General features: G+C 38.2%; 1 protein-coding gene across 4 annotated transcripts in view; it reads right to left on the minus strand.

The window, feature by feature from the left end:
- Nucleotides 1–15,749, minus strand: part of STS (steroid sulfatase) — a 112,109-nt gene that overhangs the window by 20,679 nt on the left and 75,681 nt on the right. For all 4 annotated transcript variants that reach the window (XM_044432587.1, XM_044432578.1, XM_044432594.1 and 1 more), the window contains 2 exons: nt 11,836–11,995; nt 2,898–3,019 (listed from right to left, as the gene is read on the minus strand). In XM_044432587.1, the coding sequence (XP_044288522.1) occupies nt 2,898–3,019; nt 11,836–11,995 (282 nt within the window). The remainder of the gene's footprint in view (nt 1–2,897; nt 3,020–11,835; nt 11,996–15,749) is intronic.

The raw sequence follows: 15,749 nt of genomic DNA on the forward strand, positions 1-15,749 counted from the left end.
TGTCCATAAGCATCTGTGCTGGCCACTGATGGATACAGGATGCAGGACAGGGGGAGTTTAGCCTTCCCCAACAATATTTTTAGCTTTCAGGTCTTGCTGACCCATATGCAATTTATACGAATTCTTCTCACATGAATTCCACTGACTTGACTGATTGCAAATTACAGTATCCTGCTCACCTGGGAAATATTTGCTCAACTGGGAAATGTTGTAGATGTTCCGTAATGAGTTTTAATAAATCAAACACTATGCTTGAATATTATAAGTATGTGCCATGAAGCCGACTAACTTGGACGTGAGATCAGCTTATATTGGGGAGACTTCTTTTAATGTAGGACCGAAGGTTAAACTAGCTGGGACACTACATCTTGGGCTGCTAACAAAATTAGTAGGGAAGGCAGATGAATGTTTCTTACTCAATTTGGATTCCATTATATCCAATCGTTAGGCAAGACCACTTTCCATCATGCAGTCTGCAATCCTGCCAGTGCGGTCCCACCACCAAAATTTGGTAGTTTGGTGTCAGGAAGTAACACAGGTTTGATGCCAAATCTGGGCAGCAAGCAGCCAGAAAATTCTGAAGGTCAAAGCAACTCAATTTGTCCTTCTGAAGATTGCATAGCACCTTGTTGCTAGCATTAGCAACAAACCATCACATTTTATTCTTACGTTTCACCATTGCCATGCAATTCTAGGGTATGGCATCAGTTGTAGTAGAGGATCGAAGTTGTTTGCAGCCCATGGGGCACATATTTCTTACCTATGGTCCTGACAGATCACAGGAAACTGGGAAGCTGCCTTATCGGTATAAGTCAGGCCACGGGTCCACCTAGCCCAGCAATCAACATGGATTGATAAGGCTCTCCAAGATTTTTCTGTTCTACCTGGAGATTGCACCTGGGACCTTATGCATGCAAAGTACATTCTCTGTCCCTGAGCTGTAACCTTCATGGCTTAATGTCAAAACAAAGGCTGTCATGTCAGGACATGGCTTACTTTTGACAGATGGAAGGAAAAAAGCTACCTGCGTGGTTACCATTTTAACAGTAGCTGAGTATGTGGTGTCATATCGCTTGTAGTGTTGAAGTGTAAAGGAATTATATTTAATGCTTTTACAGAAATGTCCAAGTAAGTGGTCATAATTTTACGCTGTGAATTCATATAATTTGTTAACAGCATTTTACAGCCTCAGACAGGATCTTAGAGCAACTAGAAAACTGGAGAAGCCTATGACAACAAAACTATCATAGAGATGGTTCTTGTGAATGCCTAACCGGTGCTGATAAAATCAACCACACATCTGAGTGAGAGAACTGATGAAGTGTAGAGATATTTTCTTTGTACAACTGGAGTATGCTGGAGGGAGATAAGCTGTATGGAGGATCTTTGGTGCCTTGAGAATCCCCTGTTTGAATGTTTGTCTATTGTGGCCAGAGAGATAATATATTCATGAAGATTCATACTGGACAAGATACTAGTCAATCAAGTTCTTCTCAGAGGCCGATGGAAGGAAAGAGACATGCATACATGTTTACTCCTTGCCTACATTCCCTAAATAAAGCATCATGAAAATATGAACACCTGAATCTGGTCAGTATCAGTCCACTATTCAGTGTGAAAAAGTGTAAGTGGATCATGAAACAGTGGTGAAAAATCTGCTGCATCTTTGCAAAAGAGCAGAGAAGATGTTGGGAAAATACTTTCTATCCATTATGGCTACCCAAACAAAATACCACTCTTCAAAAAGTATATTACTGAATTCAGGAGAATGTTTGAAGAACACTTTCTCTCTCCTTTTCTCCTGCCTTGATGCAAATTATGTTCATAGGAAGCACATTCAGAGAAAGATCCATGGAGGTGAAAGACTGAAATCTGGATGTTATTTTTTAATTCCTTCTAGGATTAAAATGGCCCTGCAATACAACTACTGCTGTTTAAGAGGTATGAAGGTTAAAAACAAAAACAAAACCTAAGTGTCTAGGCCTTATAAAACCATTAATCTGCCCATTTGTTTTAGCCAAAGAATGAAGACATAGCCATGATTAACAAAACCACAAATGTTAACCCTTCTGGGAATGTTACACCTTTTTTGGATCTATTAGAAAGTAACTAGCATTATTAAAACAGATCAGAATTTGGGCAATAGCGTGTCCAAAGAAAAAACAAAGGGGAGCAGCAAAGAGAGGAGTTCTTGTCCTTTCTAATCAAGCTCTTTGTCATATTTTTGCTTTTTTAACATTTAGAATTCACCCTGATATAGTGAATTATTATACCCTATCGATGGAGGCAGGGCTGTGGCTGAGAAAGTCGGGGTTATACCAGTCCTACAGAGGAAGCCATTTTGTAGTGTACATATGTAGCTAGGGGTGGGGCAAAAGGGGACTGGTTCTCTTGAGCATTGTGCGACTCAGCTGTATGCAAATGTTCAAGTTCGTAAGCTTCAAACAAGCTTTTCAGAACTAAATGAAATAGTCTGTGCCTGCATTTATTTATTTATAACAACAACAATTTATTTTCTTTCTCGGCTGCTATAGGGAAAGCTTTCTGATATAAGGCAACTTTGTCCTCTTAGCTACCCATGCTCTAAAGCTCTTTATGTCAAGTATCTGTCCTCAACACAAACATGGCGGAATATTACAGTCCCCTCAAAATATTGAAATGATGGAAAATTCTGTTCTATTTTACCAAATTAATTATCTAATGCTAAGTTCCTTCCTTGATACTAACTAGCTTTTCCCCTAAGATAAAAGTAAAACAGAGATAAAAAGAAAAAGAAAGGTGAGGCACTTCAAGCAATTTATCCAGAACATAGCCCAAGGCCCACTTTTCCCTGAGACTTTCAAGTTGCATTAAAAAATACATAAAATATTTACATTTGAATAGGCAAATTTACTTACTGTTTCTTGGATGCCAGCGCACTGCATTTAAATATGCATTACAGTAATGGAAAAGAAACTCATGCTTGGATTGGAGAGTAATGCCTTGAAGCAAGGGCATCAGATCATGTCCATCAATAATTCTGAATAAGAAAGCATTTCAAAAACAGGATGTAAGAACCCATATGCTATAGGGCTGAAAAGAAGCTCTTAACTATTAGTTTACATTTCTTAATAAGTGCCATTGAAGTACAGTTGCATCGGGAATACCAGAGTGCTTGCATTTTGTGCTGAGTAAAACCCAATCGGAAGCTGCAGCTAATCCTAGCTTTCCAGTTAGTGGATTTATAAATATCTCATGTGCATTACAAAAATGTAATGCAGTACTTATGCAAATGCAAATACCTGTGAAGCTACATCCTAGCGTTTTCTGTGACATTCTCATAATTATAATAATTCAGATATTGCAAATTTCTTCAATCAAGAAAAGATAACTGAGTTTGCTCCTGATTTTTTCAGAACAAACTACTGCTGAAAGTGTGTGTGCATATATACATTCTATATATAAAAAATATTTAGATCTGGGTTTCCAGACCTGGAAACTGCAACATTGATTCAGTAATGTTGTTACATAATTCCCACAAGAAGATACTTTGAAAAAAGTTGGGAATCACATTTTTAAAATTATATTTAGCTCTCTTTGACTTCATCTATTTTAATTCCCTGTCATTCATTTCCAACCAATGTAAGATAGATTACCACTTAAATACATTTTCTGATGTCTGAAATTCTCCTTGGACAAAACTTTGTCTTCCTAAAACAAAAATGACTGAATTTTAAGAATTGCTGAGAAGCAGTTGTGACTTGATGTAAAGCACTTCAGAGGAACTAATTTTGCCATTTTGAACCTGCTTGGCTTTGTCTTTCCAGACAAATTATTTCTTTAATCCTTCAAGGATAAGGGCTTGTCCTCATACCAAGCTTTCCTTCCATAAGATGCTTCTGAATAGGTTGTATGGGGAAAAGAGTCATGTCAAAATGACAAATCCAAGTGGGCTTTGCTGGAACACTTTAGAGTGACAGGTGCCCTCCAGATGTTTTGGACTACCACTCCCAGCCCAAGACTGGGGAAGACTGACTATGAACTTTATTATGAACCTTCCTACAAAATAAAGATCATACACATATACAGGTAAAGTAGGTACAAAACATAAACCAAATGTTTAAAAAGACACCTATTTCTTACATATCTTCAATAGTTTTCAAAAACCTGCCAAAATCCAGGGAATTTTCTTTACTTTCCACCTGATTTGTTGATTTTCCTTCATGTCAAGCTTTTCCCAAGAGGTATTTATTTATTTATTTATTTATTTATTTATTTATTTATTAAAACATTTTTATGCCGCCCCATTCGCCGAAGCCTCGGGGCGGCTTACAGCAAAAGTATATCTAGGGGTATATCATTTATGTCCCCCTAGAAATGCAGGCAAACATCTAGTTTCCCCTTCCTTGCTGTAAGCTACTTAGGAAACCATATTTGTCACGAATCTCCTTCGTCTGGCCATATTATTAGCAGTTGGTGGAATAGCAGAGAGCAGGACAAGGAGATCTCCCATCACACTTTTCTGTAGCTCAATTTAAAGGAAGAAAAACGAAACAGGATGCCAACTGCCTTTCCGGTGGAAAGAAAACCAGACTTCAGCACTTAATATGAACCTTAGACCAAGGCTGATTTATTTCTGTATGTTCATTGCTTGAAGAAACTAACAGAACAATCCTATGTATGTGTACACCAATGAGTGAACTGAGACTTAATCGAGGTAACCTTGTAAAGGATTGCCAGGTCTAGGATGAACAAATGAAATTCAATTTTAGAAAATATTTTATGAAAGTGGGATCAACTTTATATAAATCTGCAATAGGAATAGGTTTCCATGTCCTAATGAAAGACATGGGACACCAGTTGATATAAATGGCTATTTGGAAATATGTTCCAAACGTTTCCATTCACAGATTCTATTATGGCTGTGAGGGGCCAAAAGTAAACAGAACTGCATTTCTGGAAAGAAAACAGAAGGCTTCCATATACCAAGTTATCTAGCTTTGTATTGCCTACATTGACTAGTAGTACTTCTCCAAGTTTTGAGACAGAAGTCTTCAGTTCTGCCTGGTGACTGAACCTGAGACTTTTTGCATGCACTTCCCTGCTGAGCTTCCACTGAGGATGGCAGGGAGTGAGTAGAGTTCATAAAATGACAGGGCAGACACTATAGCTGCATTTTAATTATTATGCAGCATTAGGTTTATATCACATTGTTTTTCCTAGAGTTCAGAGCAGTTTATATAAAACAACCCTGGAATGTGTATAAGCAACAGGCCCAAGGTCACCCACTGAGATTCATGGTGTGAATCTCTTCAGTCCCAGCCTCACACTATTCCACACTGCAGCAATTGGCTGCATTGGCTAGAGACTGGATGGAATGATGGCTTGGATGCTATGAGAAATGACTAGAACCACACAATTCTAGTCATTGTGAAATAAGGTATTAGGAAAAGGGACACAAGTAGAATACATTTAGGATAGGGGGAGGGGCTTAAGTGTCTCTTACTATCTACCCTTTCTAAACCTGACTTGCTGAAGTTGATTTAGGCTTCACCCACCCACCCAAACACATCTAGTGACATGTAATGCCATTATATGTGGTCTGAGTCCACACAGTGGACTGAAAGTAAAGAGAAGTTTTTCCCAGAATTATCTTCTTTGTTAATACATGCAATCACTGTGTGTTGCATAACAGAGAATATTCTCTTGCTACTTTTAAACTCATGCTTTGAGTAAAGGAATGGAACATTCTACTTAGTGGGAGAGCAGATAGGAGTTGAAGATAGATGCAAACCTAGCAATTATAAAATACCCCATATTTACTTAAAAATGAGACATTTAGTAGATTAATTAATGAAGCTACAGGTTTTGGCATGGTACAAATCACAACATTTACCCCTGTAAAATGTCTTGCCTGGCTATTTGCTGATGAGAGAGAAACCTAGAGATCAGTGTGTATAAGTTTCGTTTTTCCAGGCACTTGATTCCACATTTTATCAGTGTCTTACAAGGTTATACTTTCAGTTTGGAGATGGCACTACCCATCTGCTACCTGCACAAGTGGAAAATAGATGTCTGTCTGTTTTTCTATCAACATTTATCTTATACCCAAAAGCTTTTAGGCTGTACAGGAGAATATCTGAGATTATATTGGATTGTTTCAGCAAGCAAGACTGTAAAAAGTAAAGGACTCAAGTTTTCCTTTGCCCTGTGATGAACCCTTCTGCATCATAAGCTTATTACATATTACTTGCTACACACAGTGACATTCTGTGAAAACAATTTTGCTAGATAAAATTTGTGTGGTAAGTTTTAACTACGGGTAGAATAAAGTAGTTTATTTTATTTGTTCTGAAAGTGTGAGACACACTTGATTCTGATGCTGTGTTTAGAGCTACTGAGTGTGTGTGTGTGTGTGTGTGTGTGAATGAGAATGAGAATGATTACTATACTGTTGAAGCATAAAGCTTTGTGCACGAGGATCTTTCCATGTAAGAAGAAATCCTTTCCAAAGAACTGCATGTCCATGAAATCAGCACACAGTAAGATGACTTGACCAAATGAAAGCATGACAATGTTACCATTTCATGTATTGGATCTCTCAAGGCAATGATGGTTGTAATATTTCATATCTTTTACCCTTCTGTCCTGTCCTGTCTTTTCCTACAAGTGCTTGATAAATCATTGGTTGAATAAGAGTGACTCTTGACCACTGTTTTACTAAAACACCAGTTTGGTTTGTCAATGTGTGCCTCCTCCTACATGGGCTATGCAAAATTAAAAGTGACCTTGCTTTTTTATCTGAAGAATAGTTTGATATCCTAGCAAAATACAGATGGAAAAAGTCATCTGCAAGCTTATTTATTTATTTGTTTATTGCATTTGTATGCTGCCCATAACCCAAGGACTCTCTAATTGTCCTCTTTAAAATGCACCTTAAAAATGGTTGCATGTCCAGAAGCCATAATCCTTAGGGCAAGAAGCATTCAGATGAGAGCTTGGGAAGAAAATGGAATTTGCCAGCAAAGGAAACAGTCTGACTGATCTATGAATAAATTACTTTTGAATCACTATTCATCAAAAGAGGATAGATTCATTGTTGTACTTTGTGATGTGCAAGTGCTGTTATAGTTCTGCATAGTCTACATTCAAATTTCAATCATTTAATAAGGAAAGGGGACAGTGCCAAGTAGTTTGGGACATACTGAATCCAGACAGGAGAAAATGGACAAAAAAATTGCTTAAACGTGCTACCAGCAATAGGTGAATAATACAGTCAATTATTTATGCCTGTGATAGCATAAACCCATTGCAAATTCCTTCATGTTGGGGACAAAAAGTTTAGATGAATGAAAATCATCTTCTGAAGTTGCCTGTTTACAACCCTGCACACTTTTTTTAAAAAGTCCACACATTCCCAATGCATATACTTCAAAAATATATACTTGAAAATGTGCATTTTTCAAAAACATGCATTTTCATGCTTTATCAGTGGATATAAAGCTTTATCAATGACTGAGCCAGTATGGTATAGTGCTGAAGAGTGCAGGGACTCAGGCAGTTCCTGCTCAGCCATGGAACCACCTGGTGACAGGGCCAGTCAGACTCTCACCTTGACCTACCTCACAGGGTTGTTGTTGTGGGGATAAGATTGAGAGCAAGAGGAGAAGATTATGTAAGCCACTTTGAGTTCTTTGTAAGAAAAAATGCAGGCTAGAAATCAAATAAACAAATAAATAAATCACACAGAAATGTGGATTTTTCCTGCTGAAATGCACTGAAACAAGTAAGAAGTTGGAAATGAAAATCCCAAACTGAACTTTCAAGCAAATTGGGGAACTTTGGTGAGTCCAAACATAGTGAGTCTCATCCTAGTAAAAAGAGTTAGGAACTATGGATTGATACTAGCTCAACTCTTCTTCTTCAGTTTTGTTGACAATAGCACCCTTACAGGAATCCCAGAAAAAGCACCAACTTTGTTTTTTTTTCCCCTTCTCATGTCATTGCCTCCTTTTCCACAACTAAGCAGGATGAAATCCTTAATTGTCCACAAAATCAGCCATTAGGTACTCTTGTTCTCAGGTATTTCAATAATGGAAGGGTTGGCTCTTAGACTTGGGTGGGTAGCCAAACTAATTTTAATTGTAAAAATGTCAATAGGAAGAACTTTTAAAATTTGAATTGATTTGCACACACACCAACATATGAACAAGGATACATGCATCCAGCTAACCTAGGTACATCTAGGTAGTGCCCCTATTTTATCTGGCTCCCTTCTAAGTAATAAATTACTGTATTGGCCCAGCTCTCTCAATTACTTCTTCAGTTCCAGCTACTGGTTCTTTATTTCCCCTAGAACTCTATACTTCTGTCCTTTTTCTTTCTCCTTTTGAGCCCTTTTTACCTTAGACTCTTATCTTTTTCCCCTTTCTTCAGCTCCAGACAGTAGTTTCTTGATAATTTCTGCAAACTGAGTTTCTGTTTGAACTGGCTTTTCTTCTTTCTTCCTCTAACCAGTTGATAAACAATACAATCTCCTGCCCTGATAAAGCACAACTTCTAAACCTCTACATTCTAACTAAATCTTTGACCTTTTTGTACATACACAAAAAAGGTGAAAACCCCATTATATCCTAAACACATCTAACACAAAAATGGAAGACAGTTCCAGTTTTTTCAACTGCACAAAATGAACTTTAAAAAATGCATGTGAACTTAAAAAGTTTTAAAGTTCCGAATGAATCAAACTTAAGATCCTTTAAAAAAAAAAGAAAGAAACTCAAGGAAACTGAAATGGACATTTTATCCACCTTTCCATTAGGGCTACATGATTGCAAAGGAAGGAAAGATGGATGGACGGAAGGATAGAAGGAAGGAGACAGGCAAGCAAGCTTATATTTTCAGGACTCTAGTATTATCTATGAAGTTTGAGACCAAATGTTGCCTAGCTATGATTTAGTACCTGGAGAAGTGACTGAAGCTACAGTCTGAAGTGGTATGTTTGTTCCAAAAAAAAAAAAAAAGGCTTTCTAGCTGGACAAAGAGTGGAAATGATATTCTGAATTTAGATTATGGGAATCACTATTACATATTCATGAGCTAAATGAGAACCAGTTGTCAGGATAGCATTACTTTGGCTCTGCAGGAGGGAAGTTCACAGCTGATGATTCATAGACTATTTATAAGAAAGAGCAGAACGTTGTCGGCATCATATCCAAGCATCTATAGTTTGATCAAAAGAAACATGTAAGGTAGGCATAGAGTACTGTCAGGAACAAAACAGTGCTACAGGTGTTATTACGGATCAAAGTGACCGAAGAACTTATTGAAAAGACATGGAAGTTCAACTATTTAGTATGCTGTAGAAATGACAAACGAGTACAATAGCCATTAAAAATACCACCCTTGGTTATGATAGTGCTATAGCCAAGTTACAGGCTGATGTTAATTAATGCTGACTTCTATACGGTATATGCCATTATTAGTCCATGGATATTTGTCTCGTACAGGTTGAGTGCATTTAGTTTCTGTCATGTCCTATTCAAGGAGCTCAGGGACCATTGTGGTATAAACAACCACAGCTCATTTTACCCTCATCTCAATTTATTATGCAAGAAAATCCTGACAGTAAGAGCTATAATCAGAAGAACAGATTGCCTTGGAAAGTGACACCTTTTTAAAGCAGAGGCTGGATGGCCATCTATCAAGAATTCTCTAATAGTGGGTTTCCTGCATTGGTACAGGCTAGAATAGATGGGTTTTGTCTCTCCTGTGCTATCTTTAGTTGAGGTAACTCCTTGTCGAAGGTCATTCCATTCATTTGCTCAGTATTAAGAATGAGTTTCCATATGCATGTTGATCACTTAATGAGTACAAAATCAAGTGAAGGCTGGGTATGAAAGAGACATCAGAAATAAAATACCATGGCTAGAAGCTTCATGTCACCTTCATTGTTTTGATGGGTATAGTTCACAAGGTCACCAAATCATCAAATGATTAATTGCAGAGTGAAGTATATTCAACTATGAATCACCTTTCAGTAAAGCTTTGAGCCTTAATCTCAATTACTTAATTCCACAGTCCTAGACACTGCATTACCTTCTAACAATATCTCTGTTCAAATGTTATGAAACTACATACTTTGTCACATATTTAAAAAGAATTAATAAATAAAATAAAATTTAGGTGCCCATGTGCTTCATGGTGAAACTCCATTCATGGGCACCATTGGAGATGACTGCAGAAACCGTGTGAAGGACCTCTGCATTAGGCTATCAGGTTTCCAGTTTGTATGGAAGCTTCCACTGATACTATGTTCACACTATATGCTCAGATGATTAGGGGGATCATCTAAATATCCTATTTATTATTTTTAAATATGTGTACATATATTTTATGAAATACATACAACTTGCTATGAATTCTACATTAGCTTCAAGAAAATAGACTAAATCTCTAAATAAATGTCTATTTGAAGGGAACATCTATATGCCACCTACATTAACAGTGAAAACATTGGAAGGTCTTCAGTTCACTGAATTAAAAGAAGTGAATGTTTATCCTTCCAATTTTCTAATATTCATCATTTATGCTGAACATTGCTTAATTTACATAAAACAGGTAAATAATTTACTCTGTACATCAATTAATATAAAAGACTATTTCTGTAGAAACTTTATCAGTGTAGTAACTTCTCCCACAGAAGAAGTAACTATTGCATATTGCCATTCTTTTATTATTTTGAAGAAGCATTTGCTGTAACAAACCACCAGCAATTGGCTGAACTGAAGAATACCTTATTAAAGTAATGTTATGGCATCCCATAGCCATGAAATTAAGGTTATTGCTGAATATATGCAATCTAAGGTCCATATATGTGACTGATGCCAATATGGTAACAGGTAGACATATTTTGCAGTGGTGCCTTCAATCTTTTTTAAAATTCGCAAGTGTGTCCAAGGGCCCAAACAGGACTCATGTTGGGAACCCTTGTTCTATACATGTCAATTATAGAGATATTTAGTGTGGGCCTGTTCCTATTTTAACAATGCCTAAATAGAGTTCAAATTAATAAGCTTGTTAAATGCAACAGCAATGATGCAGTAGTTGATCACTTTTCATTCTGCTGAAGAAAAAACCAATGCTGATATAATTAGTCCAGATAAGAGAACCACTTTCTATGCTGAAATAGTGAACTTAGTGTTATATCTAAATAGTGTCCCAAACAGTGTCCCATTTAGTTTATGAAACTAAAATGTAAATATACTTCACAAATTGGGGGTAAAACCAAAGCTAGGATTCTCATCCTTGACTGCTAGTTGGCAATGTGCAGGGAGTTTATTTTATATGCAACTTCAGCAACATATTTGTCCTCTATACTCTGAAGTAACACAGTCTAGAAGTAGTTTTATTGTGTAATAACTTGCCTGTATAGACCCAGGCCAGCCTGTTCCATGAATAAGAAGATATTCATACATTATATATGGCCACTTCACAGACAGTACTTGTCAAGCTCTATGACTAGTGAGACATCTGAAGAAGGAGATCGATTTTGGGTCATTCTGACTAAAATGCTGATTGTGTAGCTGAGCCAGGCAGGGCTGTCTGAGATGATGGAGATGCAGTAAAAATAGCGCACAAGAGGTATGTCCAACAAAAAACCAAAGGGAACATCTGTGTGTAACTATATTACTTTCAGTCAAGACACGAAGAAATGTCTGCCACATACTTGGTCAAGGTGTGAAAAATAATATTGACCACACGTTAGGTTGGTAACACTTGAAGGTGATCAAAGGTAGAGTTTGGTTTGCTTAATTATTTTTTTAGTTATTACAACTAAAGAGACACCTTCCATACCTGTCACTGGGGAGCGCTGCTCCAGCAAGCTTAACTATGGTGGGGAAGACATCCATATTGCTTGTTGGCTCATCAATATGTTGACCAGATTGAAGCAATCCAGGCCAGCGGAGAAGACCAGGCACTCGAATCCCACCTTCCCAATTTGTAGATTTTCCACCTGACAAAAGTGAAGATAATCATTCTCTTCAATGACCTCATTTTCCATGAACAGAGCCCCCTGTGTGAAGGCAAAAACTTCTGCTGATCTGCTGCTGTTGTTACTGATCTGACAATGGTTGGTCAAGAAAGGGGCAATCCAGGGGTATGAAGAAGAGGCCATGGATCCCAAGGTTCCTCATTCTTCTCCCATCCCTGACAAGCACAACCAAAACTAAGGCAGAAACACTTGTTTCCTGCCAAAGCAAAGGTAAGAAAAAGCAAGTTCAATTTTACTATTAAAGTTACTGTTGTTTAATAGCCAAAAGTTACTGTATTTATACTGATAGCTCTCTGATGATTAACAACTATTTATATAAATCAATAAGATACATAAAATACAAGTACAATGAATACACCATAAAATGAACTACAACGGTTGGTATTAATGGAAAGAAATAACAAATTCTGTATAGAGGCTAGAAAAGGGGGGGGGGCAGGTAAATTGCCTTTCTCCACCTGGCTTGCATATATCAACAGAACTAACAGAGCTTAGGAAATGGTGATTCTCTCCCACTTCATGAAAAAGCATATCCTGTTTCTCTTTAAAATCAGTGTGCAGGATTATGAACTATGCATTCTTTTGTAATGGTTTTTCCAATATGCAAGTGGACACACAGAATTCTGTGCTCTTCAGGAAAGTTGACTCCATGAAGTGAGACATCTGAATTGCAATGACCGCCATGGAAGGCTGAAGTGGCAGGAGTATCAGGATTCAGGTTGTAGAGTGGTTTCCTAATTGAAGCCTTTAATTATAGCTGTTCCTGGATTCTATAACATGATGCCCATGAGCACCAAAGCACCCAGCCAGACCTCTCTTGGCACCTGCTTGGGTTCTTGTCCATCCTCATTCTTATTTGATTACTTAGCATGTTTTGTAATTAAACTTCTTAACTGGGAGGCTGCAGTGCAAAGTAGTGCCTTCCAGCAACCTCTTTATTTGACTTCAAATGAATGGTATCGGGTTTCATAGCTCAGGTTCTACGTCTGACTATACTTAGGCTCTTGGGCAAATTCATTTTTCTTTTAATCTCCTCAGTTTGCTTTCTGGAAAATTAGTATTTTGGGGCTTGTCATGCCTATTATGGCAGCCCTTTTGTGAGAAAACCCTGACATATCATCAAAACTTTGAATGTCCACCAGTGCAAAATTTGGTGATAAATTCTAAAACAGCACCAATGCCTACATGCAAGGATGGCTGGAAGGTTTACACTAATCTCACATAGGCAAACACAAATAATTCCGTTGGAAGGATAAAATGATAACGTTAATATATTACTTAGTGCAAGATCAAGTCCCAAGTCTTTGTGATTCAAATTGTGATCAATGATGCATTTTGAAAGGTAAAAGCCTATGAACTGAAAGCAAGGAATCTGTGACAATCGTGTGTCCTTTATCAAGTGGAGAGGGAAGGGAAGGGAAGGGAAGGGAAGGGAAGGGAAGGGAAGGGTTGTCATATTTGCATCTCTCCAAAAGGCACAAAGAGGCTACCAAATTCTTTTTTAAAAAAATATGTAGAGTCATGATCTGGATTAGCTCTGCCCTTCCTCTCCTCAGAAAATAGTATCAACTTGGTGTGCTTTGGTAGTGCAAGTGACAGTAATAGATAAACAAAAGAAAAATGAACAGCAGGAAAAGGCATAGTTTAAGATTTTCTGCTGCCAAGAAAAGGCTAAAGTAATTGTGTAGTTTAGGAAGGAAAAAAAGTTGACTAGATTTGTGGTCCTGTATACAATTGTCTTTAAGGAAATGTTATTGATTTATAGTAGACTGGGTACGATTGCACTGCAAAGCCAACCTATTAAAGATAGATGAAATTAGGGCCAATGCAATGGATAAAAAGATTCCTCTTCCCACTCAAGCTAAAATGAGGATTAGTAAGGATATGGAGGAGAGGCTTGTCCATAGAGGTGAAATGGAACCTCTGTTTAAAGATGCAGTCTATCTCAGAATTCCAGTTTCTAACCCTTCCCAGAGGCATCTGGATGCCCGAAATACAGTGATAGACTAAATCTACTTTGGTACAGCAACTCTTATTGAATATTTATATTCATATTTGCATAGATGCTAGCAAATACATTTTCCACACTTAACATTATTTAATGCACTTCTAAAAAGCAGTTCCCCTTTCTACTGTTTGTGAGTAATTACAGCCAACAGCTTTGTTGGCTGCATTTTTTACCATACAGTACAGTCCTAGAGCATGTTGTCTTTATTGCTGAAATGCCATTGGAGTGAAGAGAGAAAGAAACAAAAATAAAGGCATTTGCTTCATGAGAGAATGAAGAGCAAACATTCATTTCTAAAGCAGAGAAAACCTTGATGATTTCAAGTCTAGAAAACATTATGTCTGGCTGGAATGCATTAGCCAGAAAAACCCCAACTGAATTTCATAAAAGAAAAACAAAGAAGAAGTAAAACGATCTATTATTTCTAGAAATGAAAGGATTATGTGTTCCATATTTTTCTGAAAACAATGACAATAGTAAAAGTTGTATACTCTTGACAGGATAATAGACATTAAATATAGAATCAAAGTGGTGGTAGTTTGGGGAGGGGGTTGCAAAGTCTGGATGGCACTTTAGGAATGCAATATCCTCTGGTGAATAAAAGTGTTGGCTCAAGGGCAGTCTTTTGTTTCATGTCAGTACAGCACTTAACACAACTGGAAGAGCGGAAAACTTTAGGAGTTGAAAGGACCCTTAAAACAAATGCTCAAGTGTTGATTTCTGGCCTACCAGAAATAAACCAGGTACATGTGAGTTATATCAGCTCTTATCCCCCTGCATCACCACACGCACACACTTTTAGGTTTCAGATAGGCTAATATTGTTGATGATACATAGATTGCAACATAATAATAAGGAACAAAGCTATTTGAAAATCTAAAGCTATAGACTAGGTAAAGCAGAGCCTGCTTGTAGGGCAAAACCAACAAAGGCAGTGAAAGGACAGGTGCAGGGAGCTTGCTTCCCCATCCCTGCCAGGAGGAACCCTTCTGTCCAATGGCAGTTGCTCTGGCACTACAGACATAAGGAGAAAGAATGTTCTGGCCCATCATCAGCCAAAGGAATGAGAGCCACTGATGGTGACATCAACGAGGTAAGATCAGCCTGGCCCAAAATGTGTTTAGAAGCCCACTTTGTTCTGGCTAAAACAAGAACAATAAAAACTCATTCTCCTCCACTACCTTTCTTCATCTCCGCCTCTGTTCATCCCTTGTGAGACTCATCCTTTTTGCTTGTTATCCTGATAGCAGTGCCTGCCTGTCCGTCCATCTCTCCATCTGCCTTCCTGTCTATTGCAGAGCGTACATTGGGAGGTAATGACTGGATGACTCCATAAGGCCAGTCGTCACTCATTTTGGCCAGCAGCTGTGAAGAGCGCTCAGCTGACTCCCAAGGCAGCTGAGGCAATCACAGCTGCCCCTGTCTGGCGTTGCAGCCCCTTGGCAGCAACACTGGCAGGGCAGGGCAGGGCAGGGGCATCCCAAGCCACATGGTGGTAGGCTGAGCAAAGCACGGCTTGCTGCACCATCTGGCACTGCTGCTGTGAAGCAGTCACAGTGCCAGATGGCAGGTGTGCACTTCTCAGCCTACTCAAGAGCAGGCTGAGAAGAGTGAGACCAGGTCCCACACCTGCTGCCAAGATCAGCTGCACCTCTGCTGAGATCAGCAGCTACCGCTTTATCACTAAAAGCTCTTTTGCTTCAATAT

Source organism: Varanus komodoensis, unplaced genomic scaffold (genome assembly GCF_004798865.1).
Source record: "Varanus komodoensis strain SLA01 unplaced genomic scaffold, ASM479886v1 scaffold1, whole genome shotgun sequence".
Lineage (NCBI taxonomy): Eukaryota > Metazoa > Chordata > Lepidosauria > Squamata > Varanidae > Varanus > Varanus komodoensis.